At 45.9% G+C, this 15978-nt stretch overlaps 1 protein-coding gene and 1 long non-coding RNA gene across 2 annotated transcripts; both read left to right on the top strand.

Annotated features, from left to right (window-relative positions):
* The first annotated feature begins 5146 nt into the window (after positions 1-5146).
* LOC146576877 (keratin, type I cytoskeletal 13-like) lies at positions 5147-9028 on the top strand. Its single transcript, XM_085272432.1, has 8 exons — positions 5147-5618; positions 6768-6850; positions 7457-7613; positions 7782-7943; positions 8023-8148; positions 8451-8525; positions 8610-8758; positions 8843-9028. Exons 1-8 carry the CDS (start codon positions 5205-5207, stop codon positions 8961-8963), a joined length of 1287 nt encoding a protein of 428 aa, XP_085128558.1. The 5' UTR covers positions 5147-5204; the 3' UTR covers positions 8964-9028.
* A 5405-nt stretch (positions 9029-14433) lies between these two features.
* LOC146576876 (uncharacterized) lies at positions 14434-15635 on the top strand. Its single transcript, XR_014892297.1, has 5 exons — positions 14434-14509; positions 14600-14711; positions 14804-14957; positions 15075-15202; positions 15316-15635. It is a non-coding gene; the product is annotated as an uncharacterized LOC146576876 (long non-coding RNA).
* Positions 15636-15978: the final 343 nt, after the last annotated feature.

Raw genomic sequence — 15978 nt, 5'->3', positions numbered from 1 at the left:
TGTGTGCAGGTCACATGTGGCTTTGGTGTGTTCGCTGTAGCACATTGGGATCCTCGTGCAGAGGCGTCATGTGACAGCATTTAGCTTTGCTGTAAGACGTCTGCTGGTTATACGTATCTGCTTTGCTCAACGGCATTTCCAGAGATGCCTTTTACTTTAACTGGTGATTTGGTCTGTTGGAGTTGTGTCGTTTGAGACTGGAAGAAAGCAGTTTCCACATCGTTCAGGTCTGGAATATCAAAGACCCGAGACTTCAGAGCGGCTCGTGCATTTGTTCAGGGCTCCTGGAGGAAGCCTGTTGAGGGGAACACTGCAACAGCTGTTATTTATATTCTCAGCAGTTGTTGTTGTTGTTGTTGAGAATTTTTATTGTAATTTTTGTATTATAGTGTCTCAACAGTACTTGTTTGTTTTAATTTCTTTACTGGTTTGCAAGCATTTTTATTTAAGATCCCCCCCCCCAAAAAAAGATAATATTCATTTTCTATTTAATTATGAACTTTGTCCTAATTATGTCCTGGGGTTTAACTATTTAAAATAAAATGGATCACAAAAAACACTCAAGGTCATGGAAATTCATTGAGATTTGCAATTCAATGACGCATCCACCTTATTTATTGAAAAGTATCTGCGATACTGGCCCGTATTTATTTGGTATCAGATCGATACCAAAAAAATGCAGCATCGCACACCACTAGTATCCAGTTGTTAAACTGTTTGCTCACATGGAAACGAAACACTCTCAGTACCACAGCTGCATGTTTGTGGAAACCTTCAGTGAGGCCATACTGTGGTTTAAGCTAAGAGCTCTGGCAGAACAGAATAATCCTTTAATTGTCCCACAAGGGGAAATTTGGTTGGAACAGCAGCAGAATAAAAGCACATTTACACACAGAACAGAAACACAAACCATTTCTACAGAAAAAATATTTACATCATGGACAATAGTTACAAAAACAGAGTACTGTACAGTTATTAAGATTAAAGTAAAGGTTTTTTCATATACTCTGAGAAAAATAATATGCAAGTTACAACAGTAGTAGTTGTTTCATTGATTAGTGCAAATTACAGCATTGATGTAAACATCTGTGTTTGTTGGGAGCAGTTCTGATTGTGCAGTCTGACAGCTGCAGGGAGGAAGGACCTGCAGAAACGCTCCTTCATGCATCGAGGATGCAGCAGTTTGTCACTGAAGCAGCTCTGCAGTTCAGCAACATCTACATGCATGGGCTGGGAGACTCTGTCCATCAGAGATGTTATTTTGGCCAGAGTCCTTCTGTCTCCACCACCTGCACTGGGTCCAGGGTGCATCCCAGAACAGAGCTGGCCTTCCTGATGAGTTTATCCAGCCTCTTCCTCTCAGCTGCCGATAAACTGCTGCTCCAACATACAACACTGTAAAAAATGACAGATGTCACCACAGAGTCATAGAAGGTCTTTAAAAGCGCTCCCTGTGCTCCAAATGACCTCAGCCGCCTCAGCAGGTAGCGTCTGCTCTGACCCTTCCTGTAAAGAGCATCAGTGTTGTGGCTCCAGTCCAGTTTATTATTCAGGTGAACACCCAGGTACCTATAAGAGTCCACTATCTCAATGTCCACTCCCTGGATGTTCACCGCTGTCAGTGTGGTGGGTCAGCGTCTCTGGAAGTCCACCACCAACTCGTTGGTTTTCCTGGCGTTGATCAGCAGGTGGTTCTGCTGACACCAGTCAACAAAGTCCAGAGTCCACTGTCTGCACTCTGAGTCGTCCTCACCTGTGATGAGGCGACTATGGCAGAGTCGTCAGAAAACTTCTGTAGGTGGCAGCGTGGGGAGTTGATGGAGAAGTCTGCGGTGTAGAGGGTGAAGAGGAACGGTGCTAGCACAGTTCGGCCCCCGTACTGCAGACCAGTGTGTCAGACACAGCCCTGTGACCTCACATACTGTGGGCATCCTGTGAGGTAGTCCAGTATCCACTGGGACATGTGGTGGTCCCCTCCTGATAGCTCCAGCTTGTCCCTCAGAAGTCGTGGCTGGATGGTGTTGAAAGCACTGGAGAAATGAAAGAACATGATCCTCACAGAGCTTCCAGGCTTCTCCAGGTGAGTCAGAGCTCGGTGCAGGAGGTAGATGATGGCGTCCTCCACCCCGATGCCAGGCTGGTAAGCAAACTGCAGCCGATGCAATGAAGACCTCACCAGGGGGCGCAGATGGTTTAGAACCAACCTCTCGAGGGTCTTCATCAGATGTGCTGTCAGGGCTACCAGCCTGTAGCTGCTGAGGTCCTTGGGATGGGAGGTCTTTGGTACCGGTACCACACAGGAGGTCTTCCACAGCTGTGGTACTTTCCCCGGTGGGATGGTATGTGCGTTCCTTCTCAGGAAACACTGTCACCTGGTTACTAAAAGTGTAACGCCCTGCACACCTGTCGCTCCTGACAAATCGCTGTTTTTTTTCCAGGTAAGCTTAGCTGGAAATGAGTTCTTCAGTTAAATACAAACACAGCAGCTGTTCGGGTCTGATGGAGGATTCCAGCTGTGCAGCAGTCCTGGCTCTGCTTCACCCTGTTGTTGCATTCACGGACACTCAACAGCGCTGTTTCTCCATCGTGGCGACGTGTGGCTTCTCTGCCTGATGGCGCTGTAACCTGCACGTGTGGGCGGCTCACTGAGCTGCTCGTAGATGCCGGTTTCTGGAAGCGGAGTTTGAAGGTCACGGTTATCGGCCTCGTCCCTGCGCACAGAGGTTCTGCTGATGATGTCGTGTTGTGTAGCTGATGAGATGTTCACAGTGAGGAACATGATTCAGTTTGTTGTTGACGCTCTGCCTCTCTGATACACTCTTTTGATACCCGATCATGTGACCTGTCAGCAGGTCACATGATCGGGCGTTAAACAGCAGAAACAGTTTCCTCCAGCTGTTTCTTTAGCACTGCTGACCTTTCCAGACTTTTTGCTTCCATCTCAACCTTTTAGAGACATTTTGATGTAATCAAACTGAAAAGTTCTTAAAATGTTTCTTAGTTTAAACGTTTGACATGTTTGCTGTTCTTTTGTTAATAAAACACGTCTTCTGTTGTGTCGTGTGTTTGTTAAGAAACATAAATTAAGAACATTTTGATAATTGTTGCCATGTCGAGTTTTGGAACCTCAGCTCAGAGCGATCAGCAGAGACCGGCTCGGCTTCTCCTGCGGGGCGGGTCAGAGACGTCTCGGTGAGTGACGGCTGTCATCGTGTCATACAGTGAAAGTCAAGCATCACGCTGGGAGAAAGCCAGGAAGGGTCAGAGGTCAGCTCAGGGTGTAGAAGCAGGTTAGGCGACATTCACTGATGGCAGCGAACCGAGAGGGCAGTTTCACTGTGATTTTAATCCCCTCCCCTCACTGTGTGAAACGGGCAGGTTTACAGTCCTGAGGAGGGCGTGATCGGCTCCGAGCCCTGGCGATGAAAGATGGGACGCTGCGAGCTGGGCGTGGGGTTTCACAAAGGAATGGGGAGGGGCGGTCATAAACACAGCGACAGTCAGAGTAATGAGCACGTTCAAAGGGCAGGAGATTAAAGTGTTCCAGCTCAGGATGTTTCCAAAGAAAAGTGATGACATTCAGCTGGCAAACACAGGCGATTGTTTGAGAGCAGAGAAAGTCTCCTCTGAGGAAGAGAGACGCTTTTTGTTCTTGTCCCGTTTGGTTCTTTAGCACACCTGGGTGCACACAGGTGTCACACAGGTGTCGAGGGTCATCCAGCACCCACGGAGCAGAAGCCAGAGTGAGCCAAGCTGCAGGCCCATACCTTCCTCCTCCCGCTCATGTAGTGTTGCTGCGTGTTGTTTGTGCAAGAGACAATCTTCTTATAATGGCCTGAAAACAGAGGGTTACATGAAGGATACTCACAGAGCAGCTTTAAATAAAGTAAAACATGTTGTTTTGGCTTTAATTAGAAATTATTGGTGCGTTTCTCTGAGTGAACGGCGTTCCTGAACGCCCACGTGTGTGTTTGCTCTCCTTTTACTCCCACGGCAGCGACCCTCGACCTGCTCGGACTCCACAGGTGTGTTCGCACCTGATAACCTCAGATAATTTCTCACAGAGCTCATCGACATGTCGGCCGTGTTTGGATTTCTCAATCCTCAACTGCCTCATGAAACAGTCAGCGATCAGCTCACTGCAAAACGTACCTGCGTTCATATCCCGAGTTCTCAGTACACAGCTCTCTGTGAGAGTACTCTGATTACTGCTGCTGAGGAAAGATAGAAAATAAAAAATATGATAACACATACAGAGGTGATGTCAGAGTCTGCAGGAGCGACTTGGAGAAGGTCCCGGGTGGATTTGGACTAACCTTTCCTAAATCCCTGCATAGATTTGATGTGACTGAATAAAGGATGTTAGGGTGTGTTCAGATTAAGAGCTTTAACCTTTAAAGGTTAAACGCGTGTTCGTTCTGACACCTTCAGAGGCTCGCATGATGAAAGTGGGACAATCTGTCCTGCAGGCAGCTCCTGAAGTATCCTGGAGAGGATACAGCTGGTTCAGTGTTTTGGTTCCTGAACACGAGGTTGGGCTCACAGGCGGAGCTGCTTTCAGGTCCAGAGACGCTCTCCCCGACCTCCAGCTCGAGGATCTGGAGATTCTTCGCTGCCTCTGTGACCTCAGCCCACCGAGCCATGTTTAGAGCAAACTGTCACATTTTACAGCTTTCATTAAAAACATCCGAGCTCTGAACAGTTCCCTGGTTATCTGATGAATATCTGATGATCTGCACTGATTGTAACTTTGTAGATTCATGTTTTTGTTTGTGTTAAGCTGCTTCACTGTCATCGCTCCTCTGCAGGGTGCCTCCTTGGTCTAGCTTTGGCCCGTGTGTGCAGCAGGGAGCCTGATCGCAGCCTGCTGTTGCTGTCGGGCTGTTCCTCGAGCTGTTACCAGCTCGAGGAACACACCCGTCATTCCTCAGGAGTCGCTGATGTTTACTGAGGCTTTGGCTGAAGCGTCGTCTGCTAATTAATCTCCCTCCTTTCAGGATGCAAAGGTCGTGCCAAGCCTGCAGGTGAAGCAGGGTTGATAAAAGCATCAGTGTGTTACAGGTTACATTTTTGCCTCGCCCAGCCTCACCTTCTGTTTGAGTGACAGCTCTTAGGCTGCAGGAGTTATAAAAAGGAGGAGAGCTCTGCAGCTCCTCACTCTGCTCTCTGTCGTCTTCAGCTACAGCAGGAACGCAGCATCGACCATGGCCTCCTTCACCCGCTCATACTCCCGCTCCAGCAGGTCCTCCATGGGCAGCAGCGGCTCCATGAGGGCCAGCAGCGTGTACGGTGGAGCTGGAGGCTCCGAAGTCCGCATCTCCTCCTCCTCTGTGGGTGGAGGGCTCAATAGTAGCCTCGGCGGAGGACTCGGCGGAGGCTACTTGTCCTCCGTCAGCTACAACGGTTCTGGCATGGACGACAGCCTGATCGGCAACAAGAAGTTCACCATGCAGAACCTGAACGACCGTCTGGCCTCCTACCTGGAGAAGGTGCGCAAGCTGGAGAAGGCCAACACCGAGCTGGAGCTGAAGATCAGGCAGTTTGTGGAGAACAAGGTCGGCCCCTCCACCCGGGACTACACCACCTTCTTCGTCACCATCAGTGACATCACTGCAAAGGTAAAGCTTCCTCACCCTCCCTCTGACAGCTGGTCCCACAGGTGCTCTCACCTGCGCTGCGTTTTTAACCCTCTGTTTATTTCATGTTTACGTTATTTTGAATGGTGATGTCACTGCGAGCTTCGTCCTGTTCCTTTGAACGTCGTTCATCATGATCTGCAGGATCTGTTCCTCTGCAGAACTTTAGTTTTCTACACTCTCTCCAAGCTGTGACACAGAGCGCCCTCTACAGGCCATATCCAGGCTTTACTTTTCACTCATCTTCAGTTTGTTTCTCACAGAAACTCTTTGTTAATGTTTTTCCTCCGGACTCGCTGAGCGGTCCTTGGTCTTTAGATCTTTAACTTTCTGCTAACCTGTCCTTCAATGAAGTCATCATCCCCACAGTCACATCTTTTTAAATCTGAGGATTACGCTCGCAGGACGCTGCTTTTAGTTCATGAAGGGACAACAAAAGGCTTCATTCAGCAGCGCTGCACCTCACCCCGCATCCGAACAAAACCCAGAAAGAGCTGCAGACAAAGGTAGCAAATCTCCCGTTTAACTGGAGCGGTGCCTTCAGAAATCAGAGGACTGAAGGATGTCTGATCTAAAATTAGAAAAGAGAACATAAACCTACACGCTGTAGCTCAGTTAATACAAACTAAATGTAAAATAATGCATTTATACAACTGTCAAATCTAATCACGCAGGAAGTCTCCAACTGGGTGAACCAGCACACAGTCTGAGGAGGTTTTACTTTTCTGATCTGAACCTCAGTCATCTCTGACAATCTGGGTTTTCCTCACAAAGATGAATAAAGTCTGTTTTAATTAGAATAAATTTTTGGTTAATTAAAAGTTCTGAAATATCTGGAAAATGAAAAGTGAATAAAAATGGAAAATGGGAAAGTATCACTGCTCTGTCTGATTGGTTAGAACTGGCAGGGGGCGTGGCAGTAATCAGTAATCCTGTGGCCCCGCCCCCTGCTGACTTTCACTGGCAGCCAAGTATTTATCTTGATTAAGAAACATGACCTTGTGTTTCCTGTAGTACAAACACTCTTCAAACTAAAAGACCTGCACTGCATCGGTAATTACAAAATAAAAGCACCTTAATGTGGATCAATAAAGTTTCATCTTCATCCATTACGATGTTTTTTGTCTCCAGATTCAGGAAGCCACCAAGAAAAACGGAGCCATTCACCTGAGCATCGACAATGCCCGGCTGGCTGCTGACGACTTCAGGACAAAGTGAGTCTGCAGGAACCCGCAGAGCGGGTTGCAGTTCCTCTGACGCCCAGCAGAGGCTGCTGCAGCCATCAGTCCACATGTCTGAGATCACGTGCTACTTAATGTTAGCACATAACTTCGCATTATGTTATTCCTCCCCACTGTCGCCACGTGGTGCTAATATGAGATGTTTTGGGTTCTCGAGACAAAATGAGGCTTCAGGTGGAGACATCGACGGAGCATCGGTGACGTTCTGATAGAGTTGCCAACTGGGAAATTCCGTATAATCAGCAAATCTGGTTCATTCTATCTGCGATGTCACACACAGTGCATATTTACACTCTGTTGTGTCCCTTATTTGATGGTTAAAAAATTGGCAGCCCTAGCTTCAGATGATGCTTGGAGTCTCCATCAGCAGCAGCAGATCAGAGCGGCGTGTCATGGTGAACATTTGAAATAAAGCATGCACAGGAGCAGGATCTCCTCTGATATGAGTGTCATTGTTAATACTCCTGTTACTGCAGGGGAAAAGGTCCAATGATATTAGGAAGTTTGAACAGCAGGTGGCGCCACAGCAGCTCAGATTGAATCACTGAGCCTCACCTGTGATCCATCCTCCTCATGCAGGTATGAGAATGAGCTGGCCATGCGTCAGTCGGTGGAGGCTGACATCAGCGGGCTCAAGAAAGTCCTGGATGACCTGACGCTGGCTAAGAGCGACCTGGAGATGCAGATCGAGGGCCTGAAGGAGGAGCTAATCTTCCTGAAGAAGAACCACGAGGAGGTGAGTGTGAGAGTCAAATCAGTGTTGTTGCCTGTGGAGTGTGGAGTCAGCTGCTTAAACACAGATTTTGTTCTTTTACTGTAAGAAAACTTGTTTTTAGCTGAACATGAGTGTGTGTGTGTGTGTGTGTGTGTGTGTGTGTGTGTGTGTGTGTGTGTGTGTGTGTAGGAGCTGCTCGCCATGCGGAATCAGATGAGCGGTCAGGTGCATGTGGAGGTGGACGCCGGTCCACAGCAGGACCTCACAAAGGTCATGGCTGAGATCAGAGAGCACTACGAGGCCGTCACCGCCAAAAACCAGAGAGAGCTCGAGTCCTGGTTCCAGACCAAGGTACCTACCACCATGACATCACTTCCTGTGACCGCAGACGTCTCCTGTGTATTAACCTGTGTGCGTGTTTCCTGCGCAGACTGAGACTCTGAACAAAGAGGTCATCACTCAAACCACCTCGCTGCAGACGTCCAGGTCAGAGGTCACGGAGGTGAAGCGCACGCTGCAGTCTCTGGAGATCGAGCTGCAGTCCATGTTGGGCATGGTGAGTGTCACATGACCTCCATTCTGCAGCTGGAGGAGCTTCAGGTTGTTCACTGTAAAAGAGAGAGGGGCGAGCTGTGAACAGAGGCGGGCGATAAACGTCCGATGAACTTCAGGCTGTTTCTAATCTTCTGTCTGAACACTGACGGGTCACATGAGCCGAGGTTTGAAAGCAGAGAGGAAGATCAATAAAAACTAGGTTTTAGGATAGGAACGGCTGAGATGAGTCAAATCTGAATAAGGGTCTGACTGCAGGTGTAGCTTTTGATCAGCTGACCTCACAAACGCTGCGTTCCTCTGCAGAAAGCGTCGCTGGAGGCCTCTCTGGCTGAGACGCAGAACCGCTACTCCATGCAGCTCTCCAGGTACCAGATGCAGGTGAGCCGCTGTTCATCCTGAGCTTGCGGGTTGTACCTGAGCACGCTGCTCTTCAGTCTCACCTGTGACTCTGTTGTCCTGCAGGTGATGTCGCTGGAGGAGCAGCTGACGCAGCTGAGGTCCGACCTGGAGCGGCAGGGGCAGGAGTACCGCATGCTGCTGGACATCAAGACCCGGCTGGAGATGGAGATCGCTGAGTACAGGAGGCTGCTGGACGGAGAAGCCACCAGCAGGTGAGACTCGCGCTTCGATGAGTGAAGCTGAAGCTAATGGGCGATGCAGACGCTAACCTGTGCGCTGTTCTGATTGGTCTGCAGTGTCACCACCAAGTCCTCGAGCACCACGACCAAGCGGGTGGTGACGGTGGTCCAGGAGGTTGTTGACGGGAAGGTGGTGTCCTCCTCTTCCTCCACGTCCTCCTCTGTCCTAACCAGCTGAGCCGCTGCAGCCAATCAGCGTCTCCTCTCAGAGTGCTGACAATAAACCGAGAGTCTACATAAAAACTCAGAGTGTGTCTTTATTTCAGCGCCAGCACAGCAGACCTCCACCTCTTTAAGCTCAGAGAAGAAGAGCGCTCAGGTTTCCTCCAATCAGGGAGTCAGAAGCATCAGAGTAACCTGCAGCGTACCTGCAGTGCATTCTGGGTAAAGTGTGGGACAACTGAATATGTTTTTCCTTCTGGGTCAAATACATTTTTTAATAAGGTCATTTTTTTATATGTAAAGCATTCGGGGTACAAAGTGGCTGAAAAACCTGAACGGCCCACACAGTCATGTTGGCGTCACTGTTCCTTCATTCGAACTTTATTTAAACCCCTCGGAGGGTTTTGGCAGCAGCTGCAGCGACTCTGCAGGCTGCTTCATGCCCCGCACCGCTGCAGCCTCGGTTTCCTCCCATCATGCCTCAGGGCGTCATTGCTCAGGTTGAGTTTAGTGGCTCTTATATAAATCAGAGCGTCAGGCAGCAAAAATATGATTGCATAACAAATGCACAAATCAAACATCATTAGTTTGACCTGTTTTTATGCTTTTTTAATAAGTTTTTGTATTTGTTAGCGAAGTCCCAGCACAGCTGTACCTGCCACCGTCACGAGGATTAATAAAGACCAACGCTGGCTCGATGTCCACACTTTGTTAAGCAAAGTGCTTTATGGCTGTAGCTCAGGCGGTAGTGCAGGCCATCTACTGATCGGAAGGTTGGTGGTTCAATTCCTGGCTTCCATTAGACTGCATGCCAAATGTCCTTAGGCAAGATGCTAACCCCAAATTCCTCTCCATACTCTGATGCATCCATCGGAGTATGAGTGTGTGTTAGTTAGAAAGCACTCAGAAAATGTGCTGGAGTGAATGGCTGAATGCACAAGTTCTGCAAAGTGCTTTGAGTGCTCAGAAGAGTAGAAAAGCGCTACATCAGTGCATTTACCATAGGAAGTCATCATTTTTAAACATTTAATCAGACACTCGATTTAAAAGCCGTGAGAGGTGAACGATGAGCAGGTTTGCACTGTGTCGTCATGTTTTTGTGTTTCAACACAAGTTTTTCATAAATAAGTAAAAGTAGAAACACAAAATCTCCTGAACACAGTCGTCACGTTGTGACTCGTTTACAGTACTTATGAGGACCCGGCCTGTCCTGATAACCAGGACTTAAAACCCCAAAACAACTTCAACCTAACACTAGTTCTAAACATGAGCCTGAATCCAAATATTCGCCCTCACACGGCTCTGGAAAAACAACGGGTCTTTATTTTGGAGAAGTTCATTTCCCGGTTCTTCCCCTCCACTGTCCCGTTGTGTGTGTCACTATTTAGAAGACGCTACACAAACAAAGGTGTTCTCACCCAATTTCCATGAAACTCGCACTTTATCAAAACGTGTCCTGACAACAACAGCGTGAGGAATCAGGAACCACCTCAGTGTCCAGGAAGTCTTATCCTGAAAATATGATAGAAATAGAAAAGTACCTTCAGCGACGACCTCTACATTTAACAAATGTTGTAACTTTATGTGATCATCACAAAGTGTCCAACACATCGAGACTTTCTTAAAGTCTTTCCCAACCGTGTTCCTGCTTTGGCTGGTTTCTCCCACATAAAAGCTCGACTTTAACATAAATACGGTGACTTGAACACTGGTTTCAGTCACCCTCTGGCTCTGTGTGTGATTTTACTGCTTTCGCCGTTCTCACTGCATTTTAAAATGTTCCTCAAAGTCTTGGCTGTGAACTCGGTTCCCATAAAGGAGGATGTGAAAGAGCCCAACACAGAGTGACGCTGAGGTTTAATGGGCAGGTTCAAACATCTATCCAAGTCAACACACGTCAATAAAACTGCTCTAAAAATAGCGATAAACCGAGCGCCTGCTGTAGCTGCTGCTTGGCACTGAACACGTTTGCATCTCTAATCTGATGCTTGTGAACTCATAATGACAGTTTATGGGAGTCGGCCTGCAGCAGTGTGCTGACCTGTGCAGCACTAACACGACTTCAACACAGCGTGACAGTTACAGTGTCATTACCACTCCCACGCCGCAGGCCTGAATTTAAATGACTGCGAGCTCAATATAAACCTGCCTCCTGCCTCGGTGCAGCCGAGCGTGTTGCTAATTAGATCCAAATTAGCTGTGAGATGTTTCACAACTGTTCTTTCCTGTTGACTCGGTGAAAACTTGGCATCATATTCAAATCTCATCAGGACAAAAACATCTTTAATGACGTTTCTATTTCCAAATCAACACTTTCATTGTTTTGCAAACATTTAAAGTAGAGGGAGCATTTTTGATTGGTTGGCCATTTTTATTTTATGAAAGAAGTCAAACTCTTCAACGATGCCAACGTCAGGTTTTTGTTTTAAAGAAACTGTTGGACTAAATTTGATCTTTGTCACGTTTTCAGTGGGAGAAACGTTTCATCATCACCAGGTGACGTCTTCAGTCTCAGCTGACTGCAGGTTTCAATCTTATAAACAGGACATTTGCATAATGACTGGAACCAGCCCAGTGAGGAACAATGGGCTGGGAGGTCAGCTCCTTAATCTTAATTATGCAAATTCTCATGATCATTGATCAACAACCACTGATCAATGTCCATGAGTCCCATTCACAGAGAGTTGGGGAATGGCTGCAATCACAGCATGTAAGATGGTGAGAGATGATTGAGCATGCATCAGGAGGTTTTAGTTTTGGCTCATGTGATTAGGTAGAGGATCAATAGAAGGTCCACGGCCCTCTTGGGGACACTCCCATAGGGCTTAAACTTTCCAGGGAAAGTTGAGTTTCATGTTCTCTACACCTGTTCCTCTCACTGTGGTTAATCTCATTGTTGGAGCTGATTATACAGAATCACCGGAGAATAACCTGAAGGCAGCAACGATAAACACCGATAGGTGGGAGAGCTAGGGTTGCCTGCTACCACAAACTGCCCTTGAGCAAGGAACTGAACTGAAAGTGGCAAACGTGGCTGACAGCCAGACTGAAGCAGTGCTGAGCCGAGCCCACGTGAAGCTGCACCATCAGTTTGGTTTCGCTGGTTTCCATATTTTTATCTGCTCCTCTCGTTCACACCAGCCTGAGGTCAGTTCTGCTGATGCTTCACAGTTACTCGTCCAGCTCATCAATGCTTCACATGCAGCAAGTCTTCAGCCCTCTTAGGCTCAGCTGTAGGCTCATATCTGCTTTTGTTGTTGGAGAGATCATCTAAAAGGTAACAGTTTGATCAGCATGTCCCAACGTCAGCACACCAGTGACACCTCCTTGGTACTTCCCAACGGACCGACCTTTAACAGACGAACTCTAAGGCCAAACGGTGGTTTTGCCACTCTAAAGGTCGTCTACCTTTTTAATGCACACGTCGAGCCTGCAGCTGAACATGATCTTGAAGTGGCAGCTGGTCATCTGGTAATATGTTAAAACCTTAAAATGAGGCGAGCCAGTTAAGCTACATGAGACATTTCAAATTAAAATCACCTGAACTGATGGGAGTCGACTTGGACACTGATGCTCTTGTTCTGAAACAGCATCGTGTTGTCACCGAGCTGTGGACATGACCCGGGACCCGTCTCTGACCTGAACTCATTGTTGGAGCTGTTGGTTTGGTTCATCCTGAGACTGGTCTGTCTGTACATCTTTGTACTGTGTTTTACCAGGAAAGGTTGTGAGTCTGTTGGCTTCGTTCCCCCAGCAGACTGAACATGCTGCCATGTTCAAAGAAGTGTGACAATTTCTTTTAAATTAAATTCAAATTAAACCTGAGTCGACATTTTGAAGTGGAAGATTACAAAACGAGACCTGGAGATTTGACTTTCAGCAGTAATAGTTCATAAATGTGCTCACACATGCCTGCAGGTTTGCATATACAGAAATATGAGCCTGTAAATCAGCCGTGGTGTTTTCAGCTGCAGGGCTCGGGCTGGTACATGTGGTAGCAGATCTTCAACTGCCAGCCACATCCACTTCTTGTCATTCCAAAGATCAGACCTCATTTTGCTGTCGGCCACTTTGAGCGAGTAATCGTTGCAGTCGAAGCGTTCCCCAGACTGACGCCTGAACACGAGCACCGTACATGGATCACACAGTGCAGCGATTCAGAGAGAAACATTATAAAAGAAAAAATAAAATCAAATATAAACAGACAACAAAGTGATCAGCGATGCGGTTACAGTGCCGTACCAAGCTCTGACGGGAAAGTGACTCGCTGTGTTGTCCAGCCACTTGATAAAATTCTTGGGTTTTGATCTCGGAGGTTTATTTGAAATGTGCTGGTTGTGTCTTTGTGGAGATTCAACCTGTTGACAAAGCTACAGAGTTTCTGGTCGACCTTTGTGTGGGCACTCGATTCAGGACACGGTGGTTCTGTTTTGGTGACTTATTGTGTTTGATTTGGGAATATTGGAGCTTAACGGTCCTTTGGACACGACTGGCCAATCACGACTCAGTTATTTTGTTATGTACACAGTAAAAAATGGAGTGTCAATATTTCAGAGTAAACCTATTTTAACCTAGATAGAGTATTTACAACTCTATGAGGAGTAAACCAGCTCTAACATCAGAGTTAAAAGTCAGTGTAAAGTTTGTTAGTCACGCAGTGAAGACTTCACACAGTGTTGATTATTACCAGTCCGCAGGCGTGTGCGGCCTCAGAGCTCTAATGCGCAGGGAATTTTCTCCGAAGAACTGCCACAGTTAACGTTCCCATACTGGTCACATTGTTTAAAAGGTATTTTTAAACTAAGTAGCTCTTTATAGTTTCACTGATGTCGAGCGAGGACATGTTAGCAGCATTTACCCATAGGTTTAATGGCATTCCAGTAGCTACATGCTAGCAGTTGCTAAAAGTTAAGATGTTCGTTATCTTCTCACTGCGTTAATATGAACCTAAAACATTTTAACTATGTATTTCTGCTGTCTAAATAATACCATTGTCACATGTCAAATCGCACAGTTTGAACAACTAAATTACCGTTTATCGGTAAGCTAATAATCGCTAATTAGCTTACATAAGCGAACATACTTTCAGAAAAAGTGGGTAACATTACCATAAAGTTAACTTTACTGGTTTATATTATTTTAAGCAAATGCCAAAGGCATACACTACTTTAGAGTTTTGCTCATTATTTAGTAAGAAATATGTATTTTGTGTAAATTAACTGATAGCAATGTTAATGACATGTTAAGTAATATTAAGTAATGTTCCTATTTTATAGAAAGGTTTAAGAGTATGCAAAAACCAAATCTCTGAGAGATGCAACCAGAAGACGGATGAGAAACATACTTGAGGCTGAGATGACAGAATGACATGGGTAAGAATCAAAAATGTAAGATATAAAGAAACATTTTAAACATTGTATTATTTTTAATTGTGATATTTAATGTCAATTATTGAATTTCTACATTAGGACATCTCCCCCTAAAAACGTAAGAGTGATGTATGCGCAGGGCATTGTTGCTCTGTCTCCATATCTGGAAGACCCATATTCACAACATGGATATGTAAGTAAAGGGAACTTTTCAACATTAAATACATAATTGCCCTCAGAAATGTTGATAACATAGTCCTTCTTCGTTTATTTAATTACATAGAAACATTACTACGATCCAGAGAGCAGTTCAGGATACATTGCATGGCGGTTGAAGACCATTCAAAGAAAAGCTATGGAGGAAAGAAGCGTCTCAGTTTGCAAATCTCCCAAAAGTAAGTTCACTTATCATTTAAATGATACCGATGTAATTTGTAGGCAGGATTCAATCATACACCTCTCTATGTTCTGTATTTTTGCATTACAGATAGAACAAGATTTCCGACTCCTGTTTTGTGAGGTCACTGGGAGCAAATTCTTGGAGAGGTGGCTCACCAATCTCAAAGCAAAGGTTGTAAAGGAAAGTCATGGACTTGTCCCGACCTCAGAGCTCTTGGAGTTAATGTGCAATGCTGAGTCAGGTACTGAAGTTGAGAATGCTATGATTGTGACTGTTTTTATTTGCCATTGTTGGTTATATAGGTAATTCTGTCAATTCAATGTATTTTTGGAATAATTATTTGTTTATTCGTCTGTAGGCTGGGACAGTGACTTGTCTACTATCTTGCTGCTGCTACATCTGCTACCACCATCTGCACAAGGGCGAAAGAGACCAGGAAAGATGTCTGCATCTCAAGCTGTCAATAACCTCATCAAATTCCCAAAGGTATGTTGTTTAAAATATACTTTCCATCACCTCTATTTTCATGGACAGTGAGTTGAGCTAATCTACTGTCAGAGGATAGTCACTTAATACTGTTGTTTAATGTGTTGTTGTAGGCTGGAACCAGTGTACAGCAGCATCTAGACAACATCACCCGAAGCAGTCAGCCCTACCATCTTACTCAGGGATCCACAAGAAGCAAACAAGACAACAGCGGGTCTGCTGGGGTTTCTGCAAACCCTGAATTATACTCAGTGGAGCCTGAAACACATTACTGTGACACGTCAGAAAACGAAGCACAGGTTAGCGTTCTGACCTGAGGACGGATTTACAGTGGTCACCTCTGGGTTGGTCTTTGCATGTGTTGTGAGAGCTCTTTGTCTCGATGTGCTTCATTTCGAGGTTTTAATTTCGTCTCGCTCATCATGATTTGGACTTGCTGTAAAAATTCGGGATGTTTCAGATGTTGATTAATCTGAAAGTCAATCGCAGACTTGTTGACAATAAACTGGAAAAGAGTCCTGATAGTTTTGTTTGGGGTTTTTTAACATTTATTTATTGGTTTTAACCGGTTTTACATGATACACCGTGAACATACAACAAAAACAACATAGTAACAGAAACAAAAACAAAGCAAACCATAACAGAAGGGAAGGGCAGATATAGGACTGTTCGATATAACGATATATATCTGATGACGATATAAAAACGTCTGTCGTTTCATTTCACGCTATCGTTTGTTTCGTGGTGTCGCAAAATAAACTGTTTACGGGAATTTT

The sequence above is a fragment of the Mchenga conophoros genome, linkage group LG4 (genome assembly GCF_057382185.1).
Source record: "Mchenga conophoros isolate Kocher_MC1m ecotype Shallow Benthic linkage group LG4, M_conophoros_male_GT1.1, whole genome shotgun sequence".
Lineage (NCBI taxonomy): Eukaryota > Metazoa > Chordata > Actinopteri > Cichliformes > Cichlidae > Mchenga > Mchenga conophoros.
The sequence above is the reverse complement of the archived record's forward strand: the minus strand, read 5'-3'. Positions and strand labels throughout refer to the sequence as shown.